The sequence below is a fragment of the Corvus kubaryi genome, unplaced genomic scaffold (assembly GCF_017639235.1).
Source record: "Corvus kubaryi isolate FWS band 111438036 unplaced genomic scaffold, C.kubaryi_AGA036_p1.0 37300, whole genome shotgun sequence".
NCBI classification, from domain to species: domain Eukaryota; kingdom Metazoa; phylum Chordata; class Aves; order Passeriformes; family Corvidae; genus Corvus; species Corvus kubaryi.
This window is the reverse complement of record NW_024581093.1, coordinates 9,895,056-9,908,420: the sequence shown is the minus strand read 5'-3', so window position 1 is coordinate 9,908,420 and position 13,365 is coordinate 9,895,056. Positions and strand designations below refer to the sequence as shown.

Genomic DNA, 13,365 nt, shown 5'->3' with positions numbered 1-13,365 from the left:
ATTTTTATATATATTTACTCTTTTCCCAAATGCAGTGTATCAGGGTTTTTTAAATGCCTTCTGAAATTAAGCCTATTCCATGTACTCAGGCTTTGATTGTTGGCAGCTTAAACGCCCCTTTGAAATTTCCCTCAAGCGAGTACTTCTGCATGAGATGAAATCCCCAAATGCTGATAAGCCTCTTCAAAAGATTCTTTTTTCTTCCATTCGAGTAATTTAGATTCAGACTTAGAAGCAGAAGAATCTTGCTGCTTAATGTTCTTCTCTCCTGATGGTGCATAAAAGTTCATTAGATTTTTCTGATATATTATGGATCTGATTTTTAAAAATTAAGGGGGAGGAGAGCTTTTGAGTTGCTTTGCAGTGTAAGTAACTTCTAAAGTTTTAACAGCTGCTTGGGAGATTTTTGATGAAATAAGGTCGTGCAATCTTCACAGCACTGAGGCAAACTACAAACTTTTGATGTATGATGTTGGTAAACTTTAGTTTTATTTATTACAGGCTAGTTTTGTTGCATCTGGAAACAGGACTGATATTTCACTAGATGATCCCAACTTCTGGCAGAAATGGGCCAAAAAAGCAGAAATAGATATTGATGCTATCAGTGGTAGAGTAAGTACTTTTTTAATGTGTGTTTTTTCAAGTCCATGCTTGCTGTTGAATTCTGAAATTGCAGGTATGGGATTTCTGGTGCTTTTTGATAAATATTTCAACAAATCAGACTTTTTTGCTGGCTGATTTGTGCATGAGCAGTCAGCCTGCTGATAGCTGTAGTATTTCCTATTTCCCTGCTGTCCTGAAAAAAGTTTGGGCATCTTTGACTTTTGTCAAAGACCTGAAAATGATTGAAAGTATGGAATTTCTTCTGAGTGCCCTGTTTCTCTGTCTGTAAATCCTGGACTGGAATCTGCAAAATAAGTGACTAAAACCTGTATAAATTGTATAATACTGCAATCTGTGAAATGCTATGCTTGAAGACATTCCCCATGCATTTGATTCAAAAAGGTTACAGTGCCCCTTGTCTCTCACAAAGCCTGCAGAGTAGGCTGTGTAAGTATTCAGCTCAGATGAGATACTCTGTGTTGTTTATAACTGATGTACCGGCATTAGCATATGAAACTTATTTTTTGTTGCCTTAAATACCACAAAATGTTTTACTTGCTCCATGGGTGTTCACTGTGATGTCTTTACAAAATAGCTGTGAATGACAAGGTATAGGAATTGTTTCTGAGCTGAAGCCCAGCACTCAGGAAAAACTCGACAACTGTTTCTCATGAGGTTTGTTTGCAATTTTGCAGAACAGCCTGGTTATTGATACCCCAAGAATCAGGAAACAAACACGGCCCTTCAGTGCTACAAAAGATGAGCTGGCAGAGCTGTCTGAGGTGGAGAGTGAGGGTGATGAAAAACCAAAGCTCCGCAGGCCGTGTGACCGTTCCAATGGCTATGGAAGGACAGAGTGCTTCCGGGTGGAGAAGAACTTGCTGGTCTATGGGTATTGTGTACATCCTTCTTCATTCTATGAAGCGTTTTCAAAATACGGTTTTTCCATGTACTAAATTGTATTTGTGCAATAACTTAACTCTATATTAGCAGTAACCTGGTGTGTGTGCAGAGAATGTATTTAGAACAGGAATTTGTCTTGCACCCTGTATAAATCTTCCTGACAATTTGCAATTAAAGAAACATTAAGAGAGAAGGGTGAGAATCTTTCTTCAAATGAGATTTTAGCATTTAACATGGGTACTACAGGAGTCTCTCTAAAAATCATTACAGTAAGTGCTGCAGGCAGACTCGAGACTCCTTAAAAAATGTCTGAAATAAAGCCTTGGTAGGTAACTTGATTTTCATAATTGTAGAACATCTTGCACTTCTGGGAGGCACAAATAGGAACTGAGAATCTAACCAGTTATTTTAAGCATACTGAAATCAGATAAGTTGATTTGGAAATCAAATCTTAGGTCTTCTCTCACCCATCTTACAAGAAAAATAACAGCATTCTTGTCAGAATGAGTTTGCATCAGTTTTGTGTCTTTGAAGTCTACAACAATCATCCATATTTTTTGTAAAGAGGCACTTTTTGTTTAAAACTCTGTTTTAATCAGATGGAGTTATGTTGCAAATGTTACTTTCTTATTTCCACTCAGTAACTTAAGCTGAAAGAAAAAAGTTGAAAGCTAAGTATTTTAGAGAACAATTCCCTTTTGTAAGAGGAGTCTGTAGGCTCCCCCAGTGCTGCACTTCCAGGTGCTGATTTGTGTTTCACTTTGGGCCAGGTGGGGTCGATGGAGAGAAATTCTGTCCCATGGTCGCTTCAAGAGGCAGCTGAATGAACAGGATGTGGAGATAATTTGCCGAGCCCTATTAGCCTATTGTCTTGTTCACTACAGAGGGGATGAGAAAATAAAGAGTTTTATATGGGATCTCATCACCCCAACAGAGGATGGGCAAACACGAGAGTTACAGAACCACCTTGGTAAGGACTTAATGTGTTTGTGCAGTTAAACAGCTTCATATGTGTGCCTGTGGTACTGGGATAAAAGCAGCTAAAAACCCTCTCTGAACACACCTACTTGAAATAAATGGGATTTATTTCAAACACACAATTCAACCGATTCAAGTGTCATTTCTGCTTTGCCTTGGATTTGATGGCTTACCCAAATGGTGCTTGGTGTGAGCTTTCATTTCAGTTCGTAAGAAGCTATTCTGTTTCACAGTAGGTGACAGACAACACACTCCTCTTTTGCCCCCTCTCCTGTTTCGTCCTTACTGGCTATGTGTACTCCAGAGATGCTCTGAGATAAAAAAAGATTCATGTCCAGAGCCTGATGTTAGTGTTGTTCCTGCCCTGTTGATCACAATACCTGCATAGGATATAGGAACTGTAAGAATCATGGGTGTTTATATCTATACCTTTAATATTTTGTATTATGTAGGCTTATCAGCCCCTGTGCCAAGAGGAAGAAAAGGAAAAAAAGTGAAGACCCAGGCTAGCACTTTTGATATACACAAAGCAGAATGGCTTCGAAAATACAATCCAGAACATCTTTTGCAAGATGAAGGCTACAAAAAGCACATAAAACACCATTGCAACAAGTAAGCAGTAGCTGAAGTGTGAATGTCTTTCGATTTTTTTTTTTAAGTTTGTTTTTTCTTCTAATTTCTCATTGTCTTAGAAAACACTAGAACAGTTGTGGCAGTAGGAGGAAATAAGTTTTAGTGGTGTTGGTTTGATTAGAATAAACAGGTCATAGTGTATTTGGAGGTGAACGGATGATTTCACATGTAAAATAATTCTGTTAAATTTTTTAAGAAATTGGTTTTGTCTGTGAAGAGATCTCCTGCTAACATGTTTGGGATGCCTTGCAGCAGCCAAGGGACTAAAGAGTGGGAGTGCTTATCAAAGAGACTGAAAGCACTGAAGTTGTTGCCCCTGAATTGTCCATGCTGTTACCCTGGCATGTTTTCTAGGCTTCGGAGACTCTGAGCTACCAGCTTGTGAAAGCTTAGTCATTCATGGCAGTGACTGAGCTTGGTTTAGATGAATGATATTTCTGTAGCAAAATTTGTCATATTCTGCTTGGACAATTCATACAGCTGTAGTCAAGAATTGATGCATGGAGAAGTCACGGGGGTCATGCACCAAATTTATGAGTGACAAGGAATGGAAAGGCTAAGGGGAGGATGTTCATTGTCAGCCCACTCAGTCCTCTCTAAGGGCATGTTCTAAGCAGGAAAAGCGAAATAGCAGTTTGTTCTTAGCAGTATTTTATGAAGCAGGTGAAGAGTGTTCTGCTGACCCTGGTCTTCAGGATTTGAAAGAAGTTTTGCAGTGAAACAATTTGTAAATGTGATAGCAATAAAAGCTCTTAGGTCACCTGAGTCGGATGTTCCCCCCTTTAGAGCTGAAGGAAGTATGTTTTAGGAAAATTACTTGAAATCTGTGTGATATTACAAAAGACAGAACAAAACCATCCACAACTATTGAAAGCTCTTAGAGTTCTAATATTTGTATTTCTCTTCTTCTTTGTTTAGGGTCTTACTTCGAGTAAGAATGCTGTATTACTTAAAACAAGAAGTCATTGGTAATGAATTCCAAAAGGTCTTTGATGGAATTGATGCCAGGTGAACTATAGAGAGAGTATTTTTGCTTGTTTATTTCAAATGTCAGATGAAAATTCAAAAATCTGCCTAGACCTAAATAAGAAATGTTAAAACTAAATGTATTTATCCTTAGGCTGTGAGGAATGTATTTCTGTTTTCTCTTTGTTTACTAAACACTTCATCAACTTGACATGAGGAAGTCCTGATTCCTTTATGAGTCTAGCTATATCAACTAAAATAACATGAGTCAAATAGTCTGAAAAAGTGAGTGAAAGATAGAATTATGTACTTGACATGCTAATTGGCAGGGTTTCCCATGCTTTTGATTATGTTCTGTGTATTCTGTTAATGTCTTTATTTTTTATTTAATTTTTTTTTTTTTAAATGCAAATATTCCTGTTTGGAAATTCTTGAACTCACTGCTACAGGAGCTTGTGGCAGATAGAAAGCTGTAGGTTGATTCACAAACATTAGTGAAAGAACAGTCCCTCTCATGCTGTTAAACACTAGCACAGATAATCCTTGGTTTGCAAAGTTGTGTAAGCACAGATTGCTGGGAGTTGGTGAAGTTCACAGAGAGGAAGAATGCTGTATACTGGTTTTGCTTTTGTATTCTTTCCCTGTTACTGGTTTCTCAAATACAAAATACCAAGCTGTCTGGGCATTTTGTATTGCTGGTTTTAGGGATTTACTGTATTTGTGTGCTTGAAGAGAGAAGTTTGAAGTCCTACATAAAGTAGAAATGTACTAAGAGAATATAAAAATTTACTTCTTCCTCGGAATTCTATTGATGTTGGTATGCTCTTGGTGATTCTCTTCAGTGAAATTGATGTTTGGGTTCCTGAGCCAGATCACTCTGAAGTTCCTGCTGAGTGGTGGGATGCAGATGCAGATAAATCTCTTCTAATTGGAGTTTTTAAACATGGTGAGTAATGAGGGTGACTGTGTATGTGCTTCCCCAGCCCCCAATATAAAAACACCCTACACTTTTTTTTAATATAGTTTACCCTGGACGTTGAATTTTTGCCACTGTTTTTTCCTTTATAGGTTATGAAAAATACAACACTATCAGAGCAGACCCAGCTCTTTGCTTCTTGGAAAGGGTTGGAAAACCAGATGAGAAAGCAGTTGCTGCTGAACAGAGAGCAAATGATTATATGGATGGGTATGGAAGGGAATGTTTTGGGGCCTCAAAGCAAGCAAATTTGAATTTACATGCTGTACCTTATCCTCTTCCTAACTGGTTTTACATGAGTTTGATGTCGTCGTTGTGAGGAATACTACTTTGATTTTACTGCCATAGAGTGGAAAAGAGGAATGGTATAACGGAACCATTGAAGTTTGGGATTTCACAGTTAGGGGGAAAATGCAGCAACTTGTTATTAACAAGGATTCTACCTCGTGTTAATTTATTAATACTACTTAGACACTGAAGTGCAGAAGCCTTCAGAGGTGGAGTGCTATGGAGCTGTTTAACTTGATTTCAGGTCAGCTTTTGGTGTCTTAGTCTTGTGTAGCTGACCAGTGACCCCAGTAGATCAATCTGAGAATTGCTGATAACTGTTGAAAGAGAAAACTGCTTTTATTCATTGCCTCATCAGTGAAGTTTTTAGTTGTGGTCATAAAGAATACTTTTGAATGAGAAAGCGAAGTAGGGCAAGCAGGATTCAAGCCAAAGCTGCCATGAAATATTTTCTTCATTTAAAATGAAAGTTAAATACAGTATCTTACTAAATTTAAATCAGTTTTTCTTAATTGAAAAGAGTGTAAGAACTTCTCAATTAGTAGTGTAAAATATTACTAAGATGGCTTCTTTTGTGTTGAAATTTTAACAGGGATGTAGAAGATCCAGAATATAAACCAGCACCAGCAATGTTTAAAGATGACATAGAGGTATAGTAGGCACCAATAGCTCCTTTTAACACTCATTCACTTAGACACTTGGTAATACTTTCACCTTTTTGTTGAGTAAATTACTGTGTCTTTTTCTGTATTTCTCTAAGTTGATAAAGCTTACTCCGTGTGTTTCTGAAGTTGTCTGGGTGGGTGGGAATGGTAGGGAATTGTTGCATAGTTCTGTTGTATGCCTTGTTTGCCATTTATCCGAACTATTTGTTACTCTTGTTCTTTGTCATATTCATAAATTGTTGTAAGAGGTAAGTTTAACCTAAATCTCTGGAGAGGGCTGTATTTTAAATTGTGCTTCGCTTTTGTTTTTTTTACAGGATGATGTTTCATCCCCAGGTGATCTAGTAATAGCAGATGGAGGTAAATCCATAAAACTTCAAATCTGAGCCAGTTGCCTTTGTGTTTTGAATTGTTTAATTCTTGTGATTCTTAGCTAAAATATAGTTAGATTGCCTAGTGTAGAGCCATAGACACCTAGCAATGATCAACTTCTTTTTTTTTCTCATTACTTGGTCTTCACGTAGATGGACAAATGATGGAAGGCGACAAAATCTATTGGCCCACTCAGTCTGCCTTAACAACGCGTCTGCGCCGCCTGATAACAGCTTATCAACGAACAAGTAAAAACAGGCAGGCCCAGCAGATCCAGCCAACATTCCCAGTACAAACCAGTATGATGCAGCCTCCATATGAAGAAGCTGCACTAAATCCAAAGATGGCTGCTAAGATTGAAAGACAGCAAAGGTATGTGCAGCATGCAAATATGCTTTTTCAATCTGCCCTTAGGTAAAAATGGTAAAGACGTAATAATGTGTGAAACAGTGAAGAAAATGACAGAATTTCACATCTTTTTCTTGCTGGTCAAGATGGACAAGAAGAGAAGAAGCTGACTTTTACAGAGTCGTGTCCACATTTGGAGTGGTGTTTGACCCTGAAAGGGGACGATTTGACTGGACCAAGTTTCGAGCAATGGCTCGGCTGCACAAGAAAACTGATGAGAGCTTGGAGAAGTACCTGTATGCATTTATGTCAATGTGCAGGAGGGTCTGTCGTCTCCCCTCAAAAGAAGGTGGGTGTGCATGTTTTTACTTTGCAAATTTGTGTTGTCAGTGCTTACCTTGAAAAGGTTTTTCTTTCATGTGTTGGAAAATAAAAATAGGGGAGGAGGAATTAAGGAAATTGTTGAGAGTAAAATTGAAAGCTTATAGTGGTGAGACAGATAAACTGATCAGAGTCGTCTACTTAAAGTACTGATTTGGTGTTTTTGGCAGATTCTCATTTGTTTTGTTCTTGTACAGAACTTGTGGACCCAAACATTTTTATCCAGCCCATCACAGAGGAACGTGCTTCCCGGACTTTGTACCGGATCGAGCTCCTGCGGAAAGTGCGAGAACAGGCTCTCAGACACCCACAGTTGTTTGAGCGACTAAAGCTGTGCCAGCCAAACCCAGACCTACCTGTCTGGTGGGAATGTGGGACTCATGACCGGGATTTACTTATTGGAGCTGCTAAACATGGAGTTAGCAGGACAGATTATCATATTCTTCGTGATCCTGAACTCTCGTTTATGTCTGCCCAGAGGAACTATAATCAAAACAAAGTGGCTCTCTCGAGGACTTCTACTCCACTCTTGCACCAGTACCAGATGGCATTATCTGCTTCTCCTCTTACACCTCAGTCAAGACTGTCAGATGCTAAAGTGAATGCTTTTGAGGATACAAAAGCTAAAAATGAAAATCTGAAAGAGGACCCTCAGTCTTCTGAAGATGAATCTATGTCTACAGAGGAGACACAGACAATACTGAAATCTGAACCTCTGAGTCCCAAAAATGGCACCCCGATACAAATTACAGACCACAGACCTAGCATGAAGGCTGAGACAGACAGGCGCATGGTGGCAGCAAGGACAGAGCCTCTAACTCCAAACCCAGCTTCCAAAAAACAGAGAGTCAGCAAAAGGGGGTCTGACTCTAGCTCTGACTCAGACTCTGACTCAGATAGATCATCCTGTTCTTCCAGGTCATCATCTTCATCCTCTTCGTCTTCCTCATCTTGTTCGCACTCTCGATCTGGTTCTAGCTCTTCATCATCTTCATCTTGTTCTTCAGCATCTTCATCCTCCTCCTCATCGTCCTCATCATCATCGTCGTCGTCATCATCATCGTCTGAAGAGAGTGATAGTGATGAAGAGGAGGCACAAAAACGTGGTATGTGTGTAGTCTTACTTCTGCAGTATAATTCTTAACTGAGCAAGTTTATTCTTAATGGAAAAATGTCTAAAAAAGGCTATTAAATCCCACAGAAGTAAACTTTATTAAACATTAAGTAAGCGTAAATAAACATATTTGCTTGATTCTTCCAAATGAGTTGGAAGAATTTCAGGAATACTGCTTTTTGTTTGCTTCATATCAGTGCCTTGGGTTAGGTACTTAGGATGTTTTGACTGGCTCCCTAAGCAAGGTTGCTGTGCATGTGCTTTGTGTGTGGGAGAGTGGAATGGACAGTGTTTTCTGGAAATATATTATGTGTGTGTGTATTCCCTACTGTGGTTTCTTTCTTGTTCTAAACAGACTCTTTAGGTTTCCCTGTTTGTTTTTTTCACTCTTGCTCACGTCTTTGTAGCTTCCTCATTGTTCTTTCATGAAACCTGCAAGCTTCCTTCTGTCCAAACTCAAGTCATGTCAGCTGCTTTCTCTTGTGAACTGGAGGTGCCCAAACAATGTTCTTGCACTGAAAATTTTCAAGCACTTAAACACTTTTCAAAAAATTAACTTTAAAAAAAACCTGCTTAGGCAAGACTGAGGTGACTGCAGCACATAAGACCACGTAACACAGAGACACAGTGAAAGCTTCGAACTAGAAGCAAAAGCCTCTGATAAAGTGATTTAAAGTTTTTAATAACCTAACCATTCATTATTTAATACACTCCTTTCTTTGCTGCTGTGAAGTGTCCTCTACATCCCCCATTGAAATTCAGAATGTGGAAAGATTTCTCTAATGTGTGATACAAATGGTAATAGAGAAGGGAAGAAAATGAAGGTAGCCAGTGGGATTAAAGTATAAGTAAAGAAGACTTTTCTTTCCAATACCTTAGGGAAAAAGGCATTGTGTTGATCAGATGGATCTTCTTGTCCATGGAAATGACAAATGGAAACCATGGGGTTAATTTACTGGGGAAATGATTGCTGGGCAAGTAAAATGCCACTTAAAGAAAATTACTAATATGCTGCTGTGTGTAGCAGGAAAAGGACATTTTCAGAGGAGACAGTTGTATGCGAACAGTAAAACAATGAGAGCAAAGGAATGCTTATATAACATTAAATATTCAGATAGAAATTGTGGATACCATAAGTGTACTACATGTCCAGATACTAGGTTTGTTCTGTGCCAGCCCAGTCTGTTTAGGCAAGTAATCCTGCCTTCCTTGGACTGCAGAATCCCATAAGTCAGTTGGCCTTTTTGTTTTGGGGTTTTTTTGGCAATTTTGCTGTCGGTGTTGAAGAGATTGGTAAATGCTGGAAAGTTCACTTAACTTCATTTGTATTTTAATTTTAAGCCCAGGTTTTATTTCACTGGTTGTACCATGGCAATGACCCTTTACTTTCCACATTTGGAACATCTCTGAAGGGAGTGCTGGATTCTATCAGATGACTCAGTACAGAGCCATTGTTAAAGACAAATTTGATTTCTGTAGAGCTGACCCTCTTACTCCTTGTGCTGATGTAGTAGTTACCTTTTCAGGCAATACTTCTTTGTTGTTGTTTCAGACTATTTCCCCATGTCATAGTGAAACTTCTGTTGTTGTCTGGATGGAGGCAAAAGTGAAATACTAATGATGAGAGAAATATAAGAAAGTCAGAGATCACACTGGAAAGATAATAGGAAAAAATCCTCAGTGATTAAAAATTGAACAATTGAATTATGCAGGCACACATGTTCAAGACATGGAACATGCAGTAAATGAAATGGGCTGTCCTTCAAAGTACTATCCCGATAGATTTGCCATGTGCTGGTGATAGATACCTTTGATTTCAGTTCAGTTCTATACTTTAGTGAATGTAGGCTTGCAAAAGAAATACATTAAGTGAAGACTGTCTGTTAGATTACTCTGAAGCATGTCTGTTTCCAAATAGCTAAATGTTCAACATCTTAAGCTTCGAAATACTAACCGGAATATGTGTGGAATTCATATTCCTAGGAAAGGATCGGCCTGAAAAACCTAAGAGATTAGTTCTTCAGTTTAACTTTGTATTTGGACTTTCTCTGAACATTGTTGTGTGTATTTTGTTCTCCTGAACCTCTTACAATGAGTGTTTAACTCCCTTACAACATAATGATTTTGATGGTTTTATTTAGCAGAAGGAACTCCACATATAAAAGCCTATGATGAAGAGAGTGTGGCCTCTCTGAGCACCACACAAGATGAGACACAAGACAGTTTCCAGATGAACAATGGGACACCAAATTCCAGTTATCTCCTACAAGGTGGATACATGTTGGCTGCGTCCTACTGGCCAAAGGCAAGTTTATAATGCAACTTTGAAAACCAAAGTAGTAGTTGAAGATGGGCTCTGACATCAGTATTCTGTTAAATATATTAAAACCCTGAAGCAGGGGAAATAGCTGTAGGATTTGAATTTTGGGACCTTTAGTTGTTGTTATGTTGGCTTCTGAAACATGCATTAAATCCACATAGTACTTTTCATAATTTTTGAAGGGGAGAATAACTTTTATGTCACAGGTCCATGGCACTTCGTGAAAAATTACATTCAAAGTGTAAAAGGTTGACTTATATCAAATATAGAGGAGAGTCTTGAATTCAGAAATAAGTGTTTGCTTACAGAACTTGTAATTTTAGCAGTCACAAGTTTTATTTGACAAATAACTGTGAAATGATCAGAAAATCCAGTAGTTTCTGGAGTCCTAATGTACCCAACTGAGTTTATTGGGACTTGAGAACTGTGTATTATGGAGGTGTGTGAAGTGTTACCTGTGTTTGGTGTCTAAAGAAGGGGAATGAGGAATAATGTGGTTTTGGAAGCTAAAAGGAGACATGAATAAAAAGACTGTAGATTTACTTTTATAAATGCTATTTGCTGTATGTTATGGTGGTGGCTCACAGGTTCAGATCCTGCTAGCAGAGAGTCAAAGCCACACATACAAATACTACTTTGGTAGTTACCATATCTTTCCTTTAAACATCAGGGAGACAGTATATTTCAAGCATTTGCCAGACCCTGTACACATGAGAGAGATTGCACATTTGTTTACAGGTACACAGTGAAGTTAAGTACAGAGGTAGCTTTCACAGACTTACAGGAAATCAGTACAAATCCAGGAACTTCAAAATCTTCAAGTCCAGAAATAACGTCATTTCTCTTCTCTGTAGAATTAAGAGCTAATACATCAATGTAACAGTGTTGGTAAGCATTGGTCTTACAAAATTATTTTCTCTGTGTTTTAGGATCGAGTTATGATTAACCGACTTGACAGTATTTGTCAGACAGTGTTGAAAGGTAAATGGCCTTCAGCCCGAAGGAGCTACGACAGCACTACAGTGGCATCGTTCTACACCACCAAACTGCTGGATAGCTCAGGGGCAGCTGCAGAGTACAGTGAGCCCAGTGCACCCACACCCCCTCTTGCAGCTGTAAAAGAAGAATATGACCAATCACCCCAGCTGTCAAAGGTGAAGAAGCATGTACGAGAAAAGGAGTTTACAGTGAAAATCAATGACGTATGTTTATTTTTATTGCCCTAGGACCTGGTTGCGATTGCGGTGTGCGGCATGCTTTACCTGCAAGTGGCTGCCTGCTCTCACTCTCACTTCCTTCACACACTTGTTTGTGGGTATTTGGGTCTGCTGCTTCTGGGCACTGAGTGTTTGGGGTTTGGGTTTGGTTTTTTGGGGAGGGGGTTTTTTTATGTCCTTTTTTTCTTTTTCTTTTTTTTTTAATTTGCTTAAGCCACTGGAAGGAATCATTATTTTTCTCTCTGAACTGAATTTTTGCCATGCTGATGCTTCCTCAGACAGCTTGTTTTATGCTGTTTCTAACAAATGAAATGGTTAGTATAAAAAGGTATTTCTGCTGTTAAGCTTTTTTTAAACATTCCAGCAAGCGCTTTATTATTTCATGGTCTTTTAGAGGATTACAGGAAAATTTCCTGGTTTAAATACAAGCTAGAAGCTTCAAATATTTTGTTTATGTGTAGTTTGAGATCTGTTTGTAGCACATAAGAATGTGCTACATATGACTATTTGCTCTTGTAGTTGGGTCTAGGACTGGATTCAGGAGGTAAACAGCTTACCAGTGTCTGGATTTTTCAGTTCAAATGAAATTTCTGTTCAAATGTTGGTTTTACATGGAAGAACGAGGTTGTATAAGGTCTAACATAGTGTTTTCATTCTTTCTTAATTCTTTTGGAGTAACTGTATGTGAAAACCCTGATTATGAAGTAGTTATTTCTGCTTCAGCAGAAGCTCTTCTAACCCTGGCATTTATTTAACAGGAAGGTGGTTTGAAATTGACTTTTCAGAAGCAGGGACTGTCTCAGAAAAGGCCATTTGAAAGCGAGGAGGGTGCATTGGGTCAGCAGCAATATCTGGCTCGGCTTCGTGAACTCCAGAATGCTTCAGAAACCAGCCTTGTCAACTTCCCAAAATCACTTCCCAAATCAGGTACATAAAGTATCAGAGAGCAGAAGGGTAATCTAGTATTAAATTTTCGGTGTTCTTCTGTTGATGTCCATGGATCAGCAGTGGAGAGAGATGTTTGCAGTGTTGCTGTTCTAAACTGCAATCTGGAGAAATTCTATCTAGTGTGGAGATACTCTCCAGTTTGGAGCACCTGATACTTTGTCTCAGTGTCAATTACTGTAATGTTCATTTTTTAGAATGATGCCATTATACACTGTAAACATCCCCCCCCAAGAAAATTTTAGTACAGTGCATCACCATGCACTGACAGTAATCAGTTTAACTCAGAACTTAATGTGGCTACTTGTAAGTTAAATGACAAGTTCCAGATTTATGCCTCTGTCAATTTGCACTCTTCATAATCTTTCTTGTGTCTCCTATAAAGAGACAGTGGAGGACAATAATCTAGAATCAATTTTTGATTTATAGCCAAGAACTTACAGCTTGTTTCAGAACAAAATAACAGTAGGTATACTCTGACAAAAATGAGCCCGAAGTAAGGAGTTAACATTTGGATTAAAATACTTGACATTATTAGAAATGGGTTCTCAATTTAGTCCAGCTTCTGCTTAAATTTTGCAACATACCATTAAGGTCTTGCTAAACATTTATTTAGGGATGTCTGCCTCTCTGTGTATGTGATGTCAACAGTTTTC

At 38.5% G+C, this 13,365-nt stretch overlaps 1 protein-coding gene across 7 annotated transcripts in view; it reads left to right on the top strand.

The window, feature by feature from the left end:
- The window catches only part of CHD9 (chromodomain helicase DNA binding protein 9), an 87,273-nt gene that overhangs the window by 65,036 nt on the left and 8,872 nt on the right, over window positions 1-13,365 (top strand). For 4 of the 7 annotated variants that reach the window (XM_042027510.1, XM_042027508.1, XM_042027513.1 and 1 more), the window contains 15 exons: window positions 502-612; window positions 1,299-1,495; window positions 2,277-2,476; window positions 2,937-3,096; window positions 4,036-4,125; window positions 4,926-5,029; window positions 5,152-5,269; window positions 5,940-5,997; window positions 6,330-6,372; window positions 6,537-6,756; window positions 6,879-7,081; window positions 7,311-8,219; window positions 10,369-10,532; window positions 11,477-11,749; window positions 12,523-12,691. In XM_042027510.1, coding sequence (XP_041883444.1) covers window positions 502-612; window positions 1,299-1,495; window positions 2,277-2,476; window positions 2,937-3,096; window positions 4,036-4,125; window positions 4,926-5,029; window positions 5,152-5,269; window positions 5,940-5,997; window positions 6,330-6,372; window positions 6,537-6,756; window positions 6,879-7,081; window positions 7,311-8,219; window positions 10,369-10,532; window positions 11,477-11,749; window positions 12,523-12,691 — 3,019 coding nt within the window. The remainder of the gene's footprint in view (window positions 1-501; window positions 613-1,298; window positions 1,496-2,276; window positions 2,477-2,936; window positions 3,097-4,035; window positions 4,126-4,925; window positions 5,030-5,151; window positions 5,270-5,939; window positions 5,998-6,329; window positions 6,373-6,536; window positions 6,757-6,878; window positions 7,082-7,310; window positions 8,220-10,368; window positions 10,533-11,476; window positions 11,750-12,522; window positions 12,692-13,365) is intronic. The other 3 variants (XM_042027512.1, XM_042027509.1, XM_042027511.1) reach the window with 2 other exon arrangements.